General features: G+C 41.5%; 1 protein-coding gene across 4 annotated transcripts in view; it reads left to right on the forward strand.

Annotated features, from left to right (window-relative positions):
• LOC121898715 (lissencephaly-1 homolog) overlaps positions 1-18,581 on the forward strand; it is a 45,768-nt gene that overhangs the window by 1,310 nt on the left and 25,877 nt on the right. For 3 of the 4 annotated variants that reach the window (XM_042414077.1, XM_042414078.1, XM_042414080.1), the window contains exon 2: positions 7,242-7,548. In XM_042414077.1, the coding sequence (XP_042270011.1) occupies positions 7,517-7,548 (32 nt within the window). In that variant the 5' untranslated portion in view covers positions 7,242-7,516. Of the gene's footprint in view, positions 1-161; positions 248-7,241; positions 7,549-18,581 lie in introns of those variants that run through there. The other variant, XM_042414079.1, reaches the window with a different exon arrangement.

Raw genomic sequence — 18,581 nt, forward strand, 5'->3', positions numbered from 1 at the left:
CATTGAATCCCTCAAATGATTCTCTCTTGTAGTTGCAGTTTTTGGGAAACAGTATCGTGATTTCGGATATATAGCCCTGATAAAAGCCAGGATCATTGACTGGTTTATGCTCTCCCAGCCACGCCTGTAAGGACTGTGCTGCAGCTGATCAACTGGAATTATGGGATATTGATTAAATGGTTTATTTTTGAAATCAGTGTTCAACAACAGGCTGTTGTTAGTGTCTGGCTGCCTGCTCTCTTATCAGGTAAGAGTGTGTATTTTAGACTACAACTGAAGATTAATGCAGTTAATATTTCAACATGTAGTTAGTTTGACAACTATAATCTCAACACTGTTTTATTTTTTGTGAATCTAGGAATTTAAATGAACACAGCTGTGCCTTATACAAATTACTAAATTGAGTGTACTCAAGTAGCACTAATGCCTTTTGATTGTTTAACTAGCAGATGATTAACATCTTGCCACCTGTGGTGGATCCAAGTGGAGTAACTCTGGTTTTCCTTTCAGTTTAGGATGGTTTACTAAACGGCTCACTCTGTTGTTTCAAGGTTAGCGTATGTATGTCAACCCACTAATCCAATATTATTTATTGAGTGACACTCCATCCTCACAGTTGTTCTTCAAAGTCAGCCTGATTAATTTTGTATTTATGAATTGTATGTATTTATGTAAATGTCTTGGTGTTTCTCAATTGAAAGACTACACAATGTGTAATGTAGTGAAGGCGTGTTGCACCATTTGAGAGCATTTCATATGTCAGAAAAGCCAGACTTACAGGCTGAGCATGATGTTGAAATGGCTCAAAGTTCAAGCTACAATGTAAATTACATGAAATCAACTGAGACTGTACATTGCTTTCTGTGTTGGACTACTTGGGAAACTAAGCTAATACAAGAAGAGCAGCTCTGTTTTTTGAAATACAGACATGTTTCTTTAACAGTGACTGCAGGAAACAGTGGCTGTGGTCAGCTGGTTATATTTGAAAGCTTTCTTAGTCAGTCCAGAGTTTTATCTGAGGTTGATTTGAATAAGTACGTTCCCGCAGCCAAGCTCTATTCAGTGGCGTCAGCAATAGAAACACAGCAACACTATTTGTACCGTCATCCTAGCAATAGAGAGCTTCGGCCATTGCAAGTGCTGCTGTGCTGTCACTTGTTGCCAGTTCAACAACAACAGGAGACCACAGTGATGTGTAGTGTGCTCTTCTATAATGTTGTTGGTATAAACTGGTAAAACATATGTTAAAGTATAGACTGACAGGATTGAGAGAGGTGTTGCTTAAAAGGAGCTGAATGTACAGTTTTGCCGAAGGGGCTTCTTCTTTATTTTGTGTCAACAGACGATGAAGAGAGTGAGAGGCTGTTTGTCTTTGTGATGGTGGCAGGCTGAAGGGCAGATGTCCATATTACTCCTCTTCCATGAGCTGACTGTGGCACAGAGGTTGACCTAACAGACAGCCTGCCCGTCAGCTAGCTGACTGGTCATTTATGACCTGTTGCCAACAGCGACTGCCTGTCAACCTAAAATTTGACTGTTTTAACACTGTGTTTGAATTAATACTTTATGTAAATTTTGAGGAAACATTCAACAAAGTTGGCATGAACCTACCACTTCCGATGAGCCCTAGAAGCTGTTGAATATGATTTTAGCAACCAGTTATAATGGTTGCCAAACAAAAGTGGAGAATTTAAAGACTTTATTTGAACATGCTTCATACTCGACACTATGTCAACAACAACTGGAAGAGTCAGCACACACATCAAGTCTAAATTTAGAGCTAATATTAATTTCAACCACTAACTTGCTGGCATGAAGTGAATGCCTCGGAGAAATTCAAATATGCCAGAGCTGAACAAGCAGCTTATGGCTGCCAAGTGGAACTGTGCTCGCACTGGACAGCTTATTTAAACATGTGTGAATGAAGGAGGCTAACTAGTCCTGATTGTGTTGTTTCTACCTGTCTGTGCGGGATGGTATTTCATCGATCTGTTGTTCCTGTGAGCTCCTGCCTGCTCTGTGTGTGTGTGTGTGTGTGTGTGTGTGTGTGTGTGTGTGTGTGTGTGGTTCCTCAGTGGATCTCCTATCAGACCCCTCCATCAGAGGCCTGAACTGGTAGGATAATGGCCTGGCAATTTGATTTGCAAAACACACTTTCCAGTGAGAGAGACGAGGATTTTTTCCATCAGGTGACTACAATATTTGATCATGTAGTGTTGGTGTTATACTGCTGCTTTGGTGTACTAATATACTCTCCTTTTATTATCCACTGAAGAAACATGTTACTTGCTTAGTAATTTAATGAAGTTAGCTGATTGTTACCACTGATTGGCACCTTGCGGGTCGTAACAGCTGCAGATTGAAAGCTGAGCCAGATGTACACTGAGTTTCATCATCAGTTATTGATAAAGCTCTTGAGGTCATCTCTGTCGGAGAGCTTTACCAAGAACAAAGATTTACAGAAGCTGCAGATGATTTACAGAATATTCAGCCTTTCAGTCCCGTTGGTCAGAGGCAGTCTCTGTTGTTCTCACAGTTCAGATTCCTTTTTAAATGATCTGTTTCTTAAGAATCTAGACAATTTGCGATGAATAGGTTTCTAAACAGATAAATGAGAGCTGCCTCATTTTACCCACTTCATAGCTTGACATAGTAAATTATTCATGTTTATCCATCTGATCCAGGACAATGATGCACTGTAGGTGTGTATGTTGCTGTATCCTTATGGGGAAAAATTGATGCTTGAAATGTGTCTCAATCATGATATGAGCGGGCTGCTGTGGCCCAGGCCGTCCACTAATCAGACGGTCAGTGGTTTGATCCCCGGCTCCTCCTAACGGCATGTTGGAAGTGTCCTTGGCAAGGCACAAAATTAGCACCAGCCACCAGTCAAGTGCTGGTAAAATGTGCAAGTGGCTGGTTGATTTGCTACACTCACCAGCCAAAAAAAACCAATTGTAATCTATTGAGTGGCTGTAAAAATTTGGACATTCACCAGCCATTTGGCTAGTGGACAAGACAGTTAATTTTGCACTCTGGTCCATGGGCAAGCTACTGAACCCTTAATTGCTCCCGATGGTTGTACCAGCTCCTTGCATGGTAGCTTGCCACCATCAGTGTGTGAATGTGTGTGTGTGAATGGGTGAGAGAGCAGCAGAAAAACATTGTAAAGCGCTTTGGATAAAAGTGCTATGTAAATGCAGTCATTTATATGAATAGGAGTGGTGGGTGAATAGTGTCACAGTTAAAGCCAAAGTTAAGCTACTGTTTACAAAAAATCTCAATTCTGAAGGGGTCCATGCACATTTCAGCACATTAAACAATGTTCACTCATCTCCTTGAATCAAGTTGGATAGAAAATATCTCAGCTACACAGTGTTTATCATTGTTGATCATGTGACAACTTGGCAAGTTTTTCTGACATATCAAACTGATAACCAAATAAAACCATCTAAAAAAGTGAACTTCACCAGTCAGTTTGGGGCTGAGGACCACCCCAGTGATGATTATGAAGCAGATATTCTTTTTATTCTGAACCAAAGTTTAAAATCTCTACTGCTGAAAACTCCTGAGAAGTGGAATAGTCTTACATCCTCTTTAATAATGTCAAGAAGATGCAGTCTTTTATTTCAAAAACCTACATTACAAACATAAAATATGAATCAGAAGAATAAATCTGAAACAACTTCTGCACAACAATAGTAATTTTCTTTCCATAATTCAAAACAGTGTGTCAATCACTGAACAGAAGACTTTTGTCTCCCCCGCTGTATTGACCTGGACTGTTTGTGTCCCTTTTGTGTTCAGATTAAGTTGAGTTTTGTCAACTTGAAAACAACACATTTATGTTACCAAACAGTGACTCTGCATGTCATAAACGGTGTCCTGAAATGCATATGCAGTCGCTCTTTACCATTATTTTTATGCATCTTTTAGCAAGTTTGGCATTTAATATGTTGGTTCAGATTGTCATTGTTTCTCAATGTTGTGTGTTAAAAGATGATTATAATGTAAGTTTCTGAGGCGTTCGGAGACTTTGAGGTGAAGTCAGTGACAGAAAATGAAGGCGCGCCAGATTCCAGCTGTCTGAGATGCTGATGACATCATGAGGCCAGCGGAAAAGTCTGAGCTGTCTTGATCTTGAATCAGAGGTGACAGTGAGGTGGTAACTGTCCGCATTGTCAACATGGCTGTGATTGAACGCATTTTGTTGAGCCTCTTGGACACAGTTTCACACTAGCAGTTGGATTTAACTTGACTCCAGTGTATTTATTTTCCTCCTCTAGCTCTTCATACCACTGGGACATGTTATGTTGTTTGCAGACAAGTGTTGATTATCAACAATGTTGTACACATACCTCGTCTGCCATATTTGGCTGAGGAGTTAAGTGTTGTGCATTTGTCTGATATGTTCTTTGGCTAGTTGCCATGATATATGAGATCCTCTAAATGTTACCAGCTTCAATGATGTTACATGTTTGTTGACTGCAAACTGAGTTTTTATCTCAAGCTGAGGTAGTAGTAAACAACTTGTAACATACTCTGTAGAAGATTTGCTGACACATTACTCAGATGTTTGCTAACACGGTTTTCTGGTTGTAGTTGCATGGTTTGATTGTAGTGTTTACACTCAAACCCCGTGTTTGGTTGTCCTACGTATTTTTTTTTTTTAAACATGTAGGACCAATTCACATGCTTGGCTACATAAAAACAGCAAATGTGTGCACAGTGGGTGATACAGTGGGTGTGGTTCAGTACAGTTTTGACTTGGCATCTGGTTGTTACTCTTTAAGCGACTGAGATAATTTCTATTACTCGTAAAAATGACATCTTAACAACAAATAACCTATTGGGACTCATCAGGAAATGAAATGACATCTCTCAAAGCAGCGGGCACCATTTCTGTAATGGGCCCTTTTATTGTACAGTTCCTGCTGCTACACAAAGACAAGAGAATCAATGGGAGGAAGAACCGTCAGCATGCAGATTTATGGACGCACCACGGCTGCAGCCTATTCCCCTTTCCATCAAGACACGACCACATTTTGTGCTGAGCCAATTAGCCTGATTATATGTATGTGCAAACATTTTGCTCAATACTGCTGCCACAAATGACATTTGCAGAGAGGGGAGACTTGCACATTAATGGATACGCACAGCAATGACCGTTGCCAACAGCACAGAGAGAAGTGTCAATATAGTTAGATGCCCTCATTTCACACATGATAGCGGTTGTTCAGGTTGATGTAGAGGGCGCATGCCTTTATTGGATCTATTGTTTGTGCCGTTAAAGAATGAGCCATTTTTAGCTCGTGTGTGCCATCGCCTTATTGTGCTGTTACACTGCTGTGACCCTGAACCATGGCAGTGTTGTTGGGCAACAGCCAGAAAACCCTGAGCATGCCGTAATCCACACACGGCCAGGGACATTTGGACTACTGTCAGGTGGTGACATCAGGGTCCAGTAGTTCGCCGTTGGATATGTCAGGTTGCTTTCTGTCGGTCAGTGTCAAAGTGTCAAGTATGCAAATAGGCAAACACCACAGTTAATTTTACTAGAATTCAGTAGTAGACAGCCTGCTAGGTTGAGATAATATCTATTATATCTGCCGCCTTCATGTTTTGAATATATGTACCAGGTCTCTAAACTGCATTATAAGCTACTTGTTTATAATGCAGGACTTGAACTTTCCACCATTGCAGCTTCCTGGAGTGTTTTTAGTCCTCCTGTTTACTCCAGTTATATCACTGTTTCCTTCACCACCCCTTTTCCTCACAGCAAATCTCAAGTCAGCACATTAAGGTGTGACCAAAACCACTCCCTATTTAGTATATAGTGCATTATATTTATCCTTTGCCATTTTTTTGAGTGTCCAAATTCAGAGAAGGTCATGCACAGCACTGTGGCCTTAAAGATTCCCACAATGGAACAACTAATGTAGTGTCCATGGCATTTATACTACTTTCTGATAACAATCCCACAGTGCATTATGTCATATTGTACAGATTACTGTTCAGTAAGTGATGATGCAAAATGCCAGTGACTCATAAGTGTTGAAATCTCAATTGAATGCTCACTACAGAGTAAACTACTGTCTGTTATCTAGTGATTAGTGAATGAGGGAGTGATTTTTGGACATACGTTTTGTTTCCCGTACTTGTATCTAGTAGTCTTGTCAGTTTGTTGCAGGTCTCTAGAACAAGGTAAATTGGCTTCGTTTGTATTTTTGTTTACTGGTCTGGCAGAGATTTAGTTGGCCTACTCCCAGTAGACTAAGAGGCTTACTGTGGCTCTCAGTTGGTATTCTAGTGTGTACCTGCTTTGGTAAAGACTACAATATGGTTTAAAAATAGGCTTTATCACATCATTGTTAGCTGCGTTGCATTTTGTTGACATTTATTGTTCCTCACATCAATACTCCTGATTATAAATTAATTTTCACACCAATACGACAACATTTTCTGCAGACACAAGCAGTCATTTCATTGTGCCAACACCAGGCCAGCCAGCTCCTGAAGTGTCATGATGAGATGATGGGGTGAGGGAGTTTTTTTTTTCTTTTTTCCCAATTTTAAAAATACTTTATTCATCCTTCAAGGGGCAATTGGAAGTTTACAAACAAGTACACATATACAGTTCACTCGTTCACGTTTTTTTTAAAAATCGAAAAAATACGACATTGTCAGAAAGAGTTTAAATTCGAGCAGAGCCGTTATTTGAGGCCCGCTCGGCTGTGTCCTGTTTTTCTTTTCTGTTGGCAACCTGGGAGGAGAAGTACGTTGCTCGGAGAATGTGGGTCAGCTCTTGTATGTACACGGAGAAAGGAATTTGCTGCAAGAGCAGACCAGAGCTTTCAGACCAGACTGGTGACATGACAGACAGATTATGAAGGTAGATAGTAGGAGTGGAGCTGAGAAGCAAATGAAGGACTGCTTTATGGAAAGGAGGTGGTTTTTTTAATGAAATGTCTGATGGATGGGCTTATGCTGTCTTCATTTGCTGGACATTGAGCTTTGCTATAGGAGTCGTTCTCTCTCTGGTAGGAAATACAGCTGTATTGTTTCTTGCTTCTGTTATTTTGTTCCATTGACAGATTCTTCAGCCATTTTATCTGCGTATAAACTGGTGCAGGCATTGATGCAGTACTCCTCTGGCCTATAAACATTTTCATCCCCACCCACTCTTAATGTTATCTGTCATGCATACCTAATGCTGACTTTTCCCTCTCTCTCCTCTCCAGATGCAGTGTGGACTTGGCTGGTGACTGGTCTGCAGGCTCTCCACTTCTCTTGTCCCTGGAGTCAGCCAGTTGGGGGGCAGATTCCTGCGTTCCCCTCTCAGTCGGAGTCTTTGTCTGTACAAAACCGCCCCGCCATTGGAGTACACAGTTCGTCCTCGCCCGTGTTGCTCGGATCAGCACAGCTCATCTCCTGACTGAGGAGAGCGCAGCAGCTGCACAAGATTCACCTTTTACCAACTGATCCCTCCCGGCCCCGCCCACACTGCCCCATCACCATGGTGCTGTCACAACGGCAACGAGATGAACTGTAAGTTGCCAATAAACCTTTCATAACATGTTAGTGGTAAAGATGTCAAAGATTCAACATGTATGGATTTATACACAGCGGTTGCACCTAGCCAGACATTCAAAACATCCTCTGCTGCTGCATCATGTGATTTATCGCTTTAAATTTCAGATTCACCTTCTTATACTCACATAGACTGTTTTCACAGCTGCCCAGCACAAGCACATTCTTCTGATGTTACTGTGCAGCCCTAAACGAATAAACTGAGTTCAGGTGCTTTTCTCCAAATCCCCTTGATGGTGTTTTTCCAGGAAGGAAAGATTCATTCAGATTTGTTGTATAGATATTCTAACCCGAATTTGAATTTATGCTAATATTCCACTTTTGAAGGACAAAATAAAAATGTGGGTTGTAGCAAGTAATGGTATACCAGTGGCAAGAGGCTGATGTTTGGTTAATGCACATAGTTGTGTCTTGTAGGTCAGTAATTTCCATTTCCTCTTAATTATAGAGGTAATAGCTCAGCTACTGTCAAGAATAACATTTTCTTATTGGTATATATTGGACATTTTTTGCCTTTTTATTAGAGAGTTGATTGTAGAAAGATGACAGGAAATGATAGGAGAGGGAGATAAGGAGCAATATGCAATAAAGGTCCACGTTTGATGGTCGGCACCTTAAACCAGGGCACCCCATCTTGTGTGAGCGCCATCTCAATATGTCGAAGCCATGAGATCTCAACTCTTGTTTTCAGCTTGTGTTTGCTGACTTCTTTTGCTGGCAAAGTTTGGCAGCCCATGTTGTTCTGACTCATCTAATCAAATACGAGGGCCAAAGGAGCTGAGCTGCTATCGCGCTGATCTGAATCAGATGTTTCTTAAAGCTGCCCAGTGACATGAGTGCCAATTACAGTATCAGAGAGCTTGACGGATGATCTTTATGTGGGCCTGGTGGCTCCAGTGAGCTGCATTTGTGTACTTGTGCCCAAGCGAAAAGAGACTACTCCCAAACCACTAATACTTTGTTTGGAAAGCCTAAAAAGCAGCACCACCTGGTTTCAATTGTTTTCAGTGACAGTAGACAATCTGTTTGCTTGCAGGCAAGGATGTGTATTGATTACTAGAATCAGTTTAAATTAGGAAATTTTGTTATTTTTCTCCTTGGTACCCCTCAGGAAGAATCAATGATTGGTTGAAGGTTTCTGAGGTCCCTTGAGGTCTGCAGCATAAATGTATTGATCCTCCACCTACACTGCCTACCCTGAAAATATTTATTATTCAACATTTGCCTTTTTGTGACCTTAAGAGAGGCTTAGAGTGCTACCATTGCCACAGCACAGAGGCAAGAGAACAAATGGCCGTCTCCTGTGTCCCTGAACCATGAGGATCCTAACTGCCTCTAGTCACAGTGCACACCGTCAGTACGCAAACCATGTGCCCAAGATGTCTGAAATCTGCCCACAGATCGTCTCTGAAGTGGCATACAGATAAAGAAATCTCTGCTCTGCAGCGTATACTGAACAAGTGGGAGAAGTGAGAGATAATTGGGGGAGTGTAATTTGGCCTTGCTGAGTCTGTGGGCTTGGTAATTAACCCCTGAGGTGGTGGATTAAAAAAAAAAAGTTAAGGCAGCTCGATTGTGAGATACAAGGTCATGAGAAGGAGATAAGATGATTTCGTTGAGCTTCAGTCTTTAAGAATTTCCCTCCACTCAGGAAGCACATTAACATCACATATTTTTTTAAGAAACCACTGTATTGTGATAAGACAACACTGTTGAGCTCACTTAGATTTTTGTGTCTGTCTTGCACTGTCACTGAGAAATGCATACTTTTCCCATGAAAAGGCTCTCAACATTCCCAACAATGTTTCTGTGTTTTTTAGATTAGCACCGTAGGCGGGGTCTGTTGGTATGGGGAGCTCTATTGGAATGCTAATCTTTCATTAGCTATTTGCTATTCAGAGGAAACTACCAGGACCCCCCCCCCCCCCCCACTCCCCCCCACTCCTCTTTTCTCCTCTGTTGCACAAGTCTGGCCCCGCAGCTCACAGGAAACTGCTGTGGCACCATCACACCACTTGAGCCGTGTTCAAGCATCTGTAGCATTCCAATCGTTGGAGATGTCGCTCAGCTCAGCTGGGTGTAAGGACTATAAGAGATCTTAGAGATTTCCTTACTGGCGGTCTTCTTTTCAGAAGGCCAGTTGGAAACTCAGCAGCAACCCATTTTGAGTCGGACAATATAGCCGAGGGGGTAATGGGAACAGTGACCGGTTGACTGTCTGCTATTCACGCTAATTTTTGATAGGGCCCCCTACTTTCTTTGTCAGAGGCTTGTTTACCATCAGGCAGCAAACAAATAGATTTTGTTCCCATTGCATTGAGGCTTCCTGTGCTCAAGTCTCACGTTTTAAAGCTGATACTGTCAAACACGATCAGTTGACTGCACAGAGTCCGTCAGAGCTGCAATAACTTTTTTTTCACTAGAATGTATAAACATAAAGCATCAAAATGGCAAAATAGACCAGCAAAGGCTGTTTATTTTCCATTTTTCTCTTGTTGTTTCTAGTAGATGTTGACCTGTACTTTGACATCGGCCAGATAGACAGCAAAACATTTGTATTAGCCCGGTGTGGAACAACATTTTCTAAAAAGAGAAATATTCTTTGTCCTTTAAACTGATGCTATTTTGTCAGCAACACAGTCAGATGCTATGATTGCGCAGCATCTTCACAACAACTCTATTTTTATGAGCATGGCCAATGAAAAGCGCGTTTGTGTTTCTTTGCAGGGTCAGGGGACTCATCCCTGCTGGCATGTAGTAAAAATAGATACAGAACACAAACTATCTGCTCCCCTGAAAGACCTGGAGGCACCCGTGTGCAGATGGGCCTTTTGCTTTTTTGAACTCTCTCTTTGCTTTACAAAGAAATTCCCCTCAGCTGTCTCCATGTCTTAGGCTACAAGACGATTCATGTGATTTTTTTTTTTTTTTTTTTTTTCCATCGTCCCCTGGCTGTGAATGTGATGACATAAGAGATTAAATGCCAAGACCTCTGCCAGTCAAAAGACATGGAGGTGACTCCAACAAGGTTCAATTGAAGACTGCAGTATAGACAAAGCACTCTCGTCTTCAGTTGGATATGCTGTTTACATTAACATTTACTAGTCCCCTAATTTTCCTTTGCAAATTAGTAGTATTCCCTTTGTCCCTTTGGCTTCTCTTCATCAACTTGTGCCCTTGAGCAAATATGTGGTACAGCAGCTGAGATCTAGTGTTTACATGTCCCAATGTCCTGGCTAATATCAGCAAATCAGCGATCCAAAGTGGGGCTCCATTGCAAATATTTTAATTGCCAAGTACTTTGTGACAAATAACTGAATGAGTGAATTATGTTGCAGTTAGCTGTTAGCCACATTAATTTGTGCTGTTAGCTGTGCTACAGTTAACTAGTGAAGTCTTAAGTCATCCTTCAAGAATACAGCAGGGTTAACAACTCCCCACGTGGTGAGCTGCTGCTGCTAACTTACTGTCAACACACACACACAGGTTAACATGCTAATGGGCTCAGAAAGCTGTCTGGAGTTGGAAATACTTTAAAGCACACTGCATTGTGTAAGGCTTGTGTAGAAATCTTATACTTTTGCGGTTACATGAAAAACAAGACCAACACAGGTCAAGGACAAACTGGTCTTCATCAGGATGAGGGTAATCCAGTTTTCTGTCCACATTTTAAATTAGCCAACAAAAAGGATATTCTCATAAGTGAAATATTGCTGTGCATACAAAAGCACACATTGATATTGATTTGGGCCTTTTTAAATCAGCTGACATTTGAATATACCTCTTTGAAGTTGCACTGTCAGTTTTAAGTATCAGTGACTAGATTTGTGGGTTAAAGGTATAATGTGTAAGATTTGATCAGGATTTTAGTTTAAAACATTCCCAAATTAACTAAAATTATCAACAGAATGTGAAGAAATAACAGTTTTGACATTATGTCAAAGACTAATGTACATATTATGCTGCAGAGATGTCCACTGAAGTTAGCATGCTAACCAGCTAGCTCCGGCCCCGTCTGGCCTGTACTGTCTCACGCTATCACTTTGTACCTCAGGGTGGTAGTGAGTCGAGAAGGTAACCATGTATACTCCTAATATGTGGTCAGTTTATCCAAATAACGCCTATTTAGAAAGTTGCACTGATGTTGTCGGAGCAGCCGGCTGCTGCTCAGATGCTGGCTAGGTGAGATATCAGCTAGTCATGTCAGCTGATCCGACAATCTGCACTGGGTTGCACCAGCTATGTGAAAGCTGGCATGAGCCATTTGGCATCATAGTAAGCTGGATTGATATTGAAATATCATATCAATAAATTAGGTCTCTACTGGATTACTGTGTTGTAAAATGAAGCTGTGTGGCAGAAAAAGTGCTGTCTTACCATTAGTGAGTTGTGTGACATTTTATGATTTACCCTAGGGGCATGTGTGTAAATATTTAGCTGTTACTTAGAGTCATGTTGTAACTTATTTCCGTGGTCCAACCGCTTTCTGATCTGTGCAGCTTGTTTGTAATTTGCCGCTGGCTCTAGTGTCTCCATAGCGTTTTGATATCTTTACAACGCCATAGCGCAGATTCACTGTAAACAGTAAGCTTTACACTATATTCAGTGAGTGATAATGGTGGTGTGGTGATGCCATTGGGGGTAAGGGTGAAGGGCGAGGTGTGATATGCTGCCCCCTATTTGTTTGGATCAGACGGCCAATTCTTATACGTTGAACCTTTTTAAAGACCGAGGCTTTGACTTTTGATATTAATCTCGCTGATTGCATTGATTCAGCCCTAGTTGGGTTGCAGTAGAGATGCAGTATGTCAAACGCTTGTCATGTGTCTGCGGTGTGTTTGGGTGGGACAGATGCCTCCTTAGGGGGGAGTGTTTAGACATTTGTTGCTGGCGCACAGAGACACTTTGTCTTGCATGTTGTGTTCCCGAGCCTCTCTTTTGGTGCTCAGTGTACCGAGCATGGCTGGCTGCGTCTGCAGGGGGTCTATCAGCAGCATGGATGAGATTTTTGCCTGGGGACTGATACACAGATGGATTGGCATGTTAACAGTCTCTGTGTGTTGGATCCATCATCTCATATCAATCATTCCCCGTCCCCGTAATAAAAGGACTTGGTTTTAGGCAGAGGATCAACGTAGAAAGCAAAAAACAACCAAAAATCCTCTGGTTCCAGCTTTTCAAATGTGAGGATTTTCAGCTTTTCTGTTTTCAATCATTATAAACTAAATATGTTTGGGTTTTCAAGACGTTATTGTTGGTTCTGGGAAATAAATGGACAGTTTTTACATGACTTTTTGACATTTTATAGACTAAACAATTAACCAATAATCTAAAAGATAATCCATACATCAATAATCTTTAGTTGCAGCCCTATTTGACTTTGAGCCTTGTTCACTTTTATCCTTATTTACTGTCATGATTCAGTAAGTTATTTCTTTGCATGATGGTTTCATGTTATTCACTACGTTCCTCCTGTTCATGTTAATGTTTCGCTACATTCATAAAAAGTCCTTCTCATTTGCAGCACTGCTCACAGTGGCAGAATACAACCAAAGAAGGGATAGTTGTAGAAATTATATAGTTAAGAAATCAACCTTGTTACTCCTTTTTTTTATAAACGCGTCATGTGAAGCCTAGTCTCACATCTGTGCCCGGTCTATCCTTGTTATCCTTTGTTTATCCAAGCTTGAATTATACACAGCCTCGTGAGATCTAAGAAAGTACTCTTAACTCGTTAAAGCTTTGGCCTCAGCTCGGTCAAAAAGTTATGTCATCACCGTGTGTCAGAAAATGTGTGCATGCTATACACCATTATTAAAAAAAAAAAAAAAAGGGTCTTCTTTGTGTGTTTTGGTGTGTACCAGACAGCTGGGCTTTCAGTCCAATTATGCTTTTTGATCTGAAAGTCTCCTGTGTGCACATGCACGCACATTTTTCATAATAAAGGATATGTCAATGTTTTATTAAGTCTGGATTTAGTAAAAAGACAGTCCTGGAATGGACCTTTCCTCGTCTGTGGATCCCACTTGGAGGGAGTTTCCCCTTTTGAAGTTATCTTCTGGTTTAAGGGTTAATCCCCACTGCAGTACTCTTAACTTATATGAAAGCAGGAAAGTTTTTTTTTCTCTCTCTACAACTTACCTGTTTCTCATAGAAATTAACTGTATTATGATAATCGCCTTTCTAAGAGGCTTTATGATGAATGAAGATGGGAATCAAGGACAGGAATGAAACTTTTATGGATGATTTTTTGCCTTAATTTTCTTTTCTCTTAAATGATGTGGTTGATGAATTGTCTGGTTAATCTGGGTAGTGATTGCGTTCAGGTGATATGCCTCATGTCTTCATTCAACGAGGCCTCGGGCTCCTCTTCATCAGTCAAGCGATAGAAATAGTAGATTGGTTACAGTTTGCATGGAGATCCAAGTGAAACTGGACAATTATGTAATCCTGTCATATGATTCTTGTGGAATGTATCTGGTAACAAGGTTTCTCTGAGAAGTTATCAGCTGTTCAGTACTCAGCTGTTAAGACGAAGGAATAAGCTTAACTTTCTTAGCTCTCTACCTGCCTGCAGCTTCTCTTGACACCCTCTGCTCTACTGAGTTTGTCTCTTGTTACTTTCTTTTATCAAACCTTTCAGCAGAAGTGCTGGTTTACTTTCTGTGAAATGTCAGTATTTGAATTTGTTTACCCATGACATGGCCGTCCTGCCCTTCATTTGATGGACTAGTAGCACTGGCATGTTGTGGTCCTTTTTAGTTGTCAAACTTGAAAAAGTCTCACCTCACCAGTTCTCCAAGCGAATGGTTGACCTGGGTAAATTGCAGAGCTTTTGTTCATACCAAAGCTACAAACAGGTCCCAGGAGTTTCATTAGGTCTTGAAAGGGGGAATTCGGAGATTGCCATATAATTGTGGCTCCTGTTCACGCATGACCTGACACCTGACATGGAGAGAGAAAAAAAAAAAAATCAGCAACATTTCTCAGTAAAGCTGCATGTGTAGCAGGATTTTAGCTGTGCTTTAGTCCAGACAGGAACTCAGTCCCACACTAACTACTAGTAAACACTGTCTTAAGCAAGAGATATCGGTTAGTAGTCATTAAAAGTCAGTTTTATTTTTTTTCTTCATATTACGTATAAGACATTATTTTTCTTTAGCAATATTGTCACTTATTGTCAGGTAGCCAGTGACCCTGCTGCTTGAATACATGTACTTAGCAGTGTTACATCACCACTCTGCTCTAGCCTGTCGTGTTACTGTGTTAATCATCTCACAGAACACTGGTGCAACCTTTGTCAGCTACTGAAGCACAATCAGAGCCACCAGAAAACCCTCAGCCTCACCAAGAGTTGGTCTTACAGTTCTTGTCCAATAGAAAAAACATAGACTGTGATATATGCCTCTATAATAATCCATATGAAGGTGAATTCTATATCTCCCGAGGGACCTTTCAGAGTGATTTCAGTTTCTTCCTATTAAACATTTATCAGCAGTTTTGAAAGATTGAACAGGTCCATACATTGTCTAGAGCTACTCTTTTTGCACGGTTTGTGCTTGTAGACAGATATGACTCAGACCAACGACCCGGCCAGGCAGACAAAATTAAATGTTATGACTATAACTTCTATTCCCTGAAGGAGAGGAACGAGGTACCTGACTGATGACATCTCAATTCACGCCCTTAAGGCAGATGATCTGTGGTGAAGTCTGTGAGGCCCCGCCTACACATGCCTATACATCCATCACCACAGTCATCCTTCAGTTCAGTAGCCGCTCTTCACTGAGCCCAGCTGTGCAGCGGGGCAACTTAGTGTTGTACCTCATTCCTCTCCTTTAGGGAGCAGGAGTTATAGTCATAACATTTCGTTCCCTTTCAGTTGATTGAGTGGGTACAACACATACAGTACGGGACATGTATTCACGCCCTGCATAGCAGCCACTGAACTTGAGTCAAACCTCCAGCACTCTAGTGCATCATAGACGCTCAAGAGCTCAAAAGCCATAGAGACACAGGCTGTAGGGATAAACTTAGGCAAATATGCCACATTCGGGCACAATGTAACCTTGGAGCCATCCAAAGTGAACCGGGTACAAGAGAGATGCACAGATAAAGCGTGGAGGTCACCCACCGGCTTTGCAGAGGTCAAAGAAAGAAGCAGTGCAGATTTGTATGAAAGACATTTCATATCCGCAGACTCAATGGGCTCAAATGGAGGCCCACAAAGAGCCTCAAGCACCAAAGCCAAATCCCATGAGGGGACGCTGGATTTAACCACAGGCCTCAGCCGGCGGACTCCCTTTAAGAAACGCATGGCAAGAGGATTAGCGCCTGTCGTCACTCCATCAAAGCCAACATGACAGGCAGATATACTGTAGCTGCCAAATAGACCTTAATTTTTGGAAAAGGGAGACCCTTATCTATCAGCTCCTGAAGGGACAAAACATGCACAATAGAGCACTGAAATGGGAGTACATTTCAGTCCTCACACCACTGCTTCAGGAATTTCATTATCACTGCTCTGGGTCGTACCGCTGACTGTGCTTCAGCTTCGTTAACTTTGCCAATTCTGTGCGCTCTCCATCAGCAGAGGCCCAGGAAAGTTATCTGCGCCAAGCTCATCAGGTAACCACTTCTCCAAAAATGAACACACATCAGTCCCTTCCTTCTTTTGTGGGAGGCCCACCGGACGAAGGTTAGAATGGCAGCTACGGTTTTCCAAGTTGTCCACTCTAAACACTGACTGCTCAATAGTTGCTTTCATGGCAGTATTTTGAACTAGCAGTGATATGATGTCATCTTGATTGGTGCTAATTCTGTCTTCAGCTTCTGTGATACGCACCGTGACTGCTTTTCAGTTCACCTTGTACTCCTTAAATTGTGTTTAGCAGCCCGTTGAATCTCAATACGAAATCTTCTTTCATTGCTTGGATAGCAGTCAGGATTTGGTCTGGGCTCGTCACAATACTAGCACCGCTTGCTTCTTCGTTAGCATTAGCATTGCTGTTAGCTTCCTGCATAGGGGACCAGCGTGGAGTCTATTTTCGCAGGTTTTTGCGCCTACTTTGCTGGTTTCGGTGCCATCTGGATCGTCACTTTACTTTCAAGAAAACTGTGGCTGTATGGATTGATAAATGTTGTTTAACTGTCAAACTATCAAAACTTCATGGAAGGGCTCCTACACACGTCTGCGCCATAACCAGAAGTCGTATTTTTCATTTTTACAAGAAATACTTTCTTAGTAGAGTTTGTTAATTTGTTGTTTCTACAGAGAAGTTATTCATTGAACTTGCAGAATTTATTTGGTTTGTCGTCCAAACTAAAGAAAAATCACAAAACACTGGTGAGAAATGTTGGATCATAATCCAGTGACCGTTGAAACAGAATGATCCAGCCAATACTAGGTAGAGCTTATCCTACTTGAGATGTGCCTGATGTATCGTACAGAACATCTCAGACGGCTTTGCAGTCAGTAAAACATTTTTATTATTTGGACAGAATGTACTGACGTCCGAGAAGAGGCGGAGGCTCTGCTAATAAAAATTGTTCAGCTCTACAGTGATGTGAAAGTGTGTATGATCATGGAGCAGAAATTAGGAGGAAGTGATGTCACTGGCAGACATGGTGGATGGCTGACTCACCTCTCTTCTCAGAAAGGATGAGGTCATGCATTGCTTCTCTATATCATCCCCGTCCCTCTGTTTGTGTCAAAGGCTGCTTTCCCTCTCACTCTATGAAGTGTTTACAGTACATGAGATGGCAGCACTGTGTACTGGAGGTCTGACCGACCGCAACGTTGATTTGCTTGGTTGAATTACATGATTGTGTTGTGGCTTTTGAACAGCCGGAAAGTGTTGAGGATGTTTTGTCTTCAGTTCTTTTTATTAAAGAAGCTTTTTGATGACATTGATGGATCACATGTACTGCTGCAGTACAGGCTTTCTATTGTGTTTTTTTTTTTTCCGCCTCTTCTGTCTGTCCTTTTCGTCCACTCACTCGCCCTGCCCTCTTTTCTCACTATCTCCCCATCACGTCATCTAGCTGTGGGCTGCTAGTAACCATGGAAACCTGCTGGTTTGCTCTCCTTCTGTCTACATTAGTACACATCTTTTCCTTCTCCTTCTTCGTAGTCTTTGGGGGCTCTACAGAGCTTTCCATAAGGGCCAGGTGCCAGCCAAATAGCCAACTTCTCATTTAAGTCCAGCCGGCTACTTGATTTATATTAATTTTTGATTCTAATAAAATAGTTGTGATTAACAAGTTGCAATTCACTATGTGTGTACATTTACGACCACTGGCCTCCACTTCAAAACAATGCAAGCATGATGATGGAGAAACATGTATATCTGTCTGCATCAGTCCCGCCCCCCACATGCTCTATATGAATGTTTGTGCACTCAGCCTAGAGGTTTTGTTCTGCTGAGTAGAGAGCGGAGAGTCATCTTAAGTGTTTGACAAATATTAGCAAAATAATTGATGATAAAACACATTAAGAATTGCATTGATTGCACAAACAGGGGACATCCACATTGGACGGGCTACTTCAGAAAACACCGGTGGCAGCAACTTGACGATTGCACAGTAATTAAAAAGTCCACTGAAAGTGCTGAATTTTCCATATATACCACACAGACATTTATGGGCTTAATGAATGAACAAATTAATTAATTATCTTTATTTACATGACGCTTTTTACAGCAGAGCCATCTCTAAGATGCATTGCAAACATACACAAAAACAGGCAGTGTTGGCAAAGTAACAGGCCTGTGTCATATGAGGATAATGTAGGCTGTGCCTCAGCCTCACATGGCTAGTTTTACAGTTCAAAATGTCCTAGAATGCTTTTGTATTTTTTTGCCATTGACCAATTATGCAAATTAATGTCAGATGCCCCAAATCATGTTTTAAAAATGAGGTTGAGGGAGAGGGTGTTGCAAGCACCAAGGAGCAGCTCAGCAGGGCACTTTTTGAACTGGGCATGGACTCAG

This window comes from Thunnus maccoyii, chromosome 6 (genome assembly GCF_910596095.1).
Source record: "Thunnus maccoyii chromosome 6, fThuMac1.1, whole genome shotgun sequence".
NCBI lineage: Eukaryota > Metazoa > Chordata > Actinopteri > Scombriformes > Scombridae > Thunnus > Thunnus maccoyii.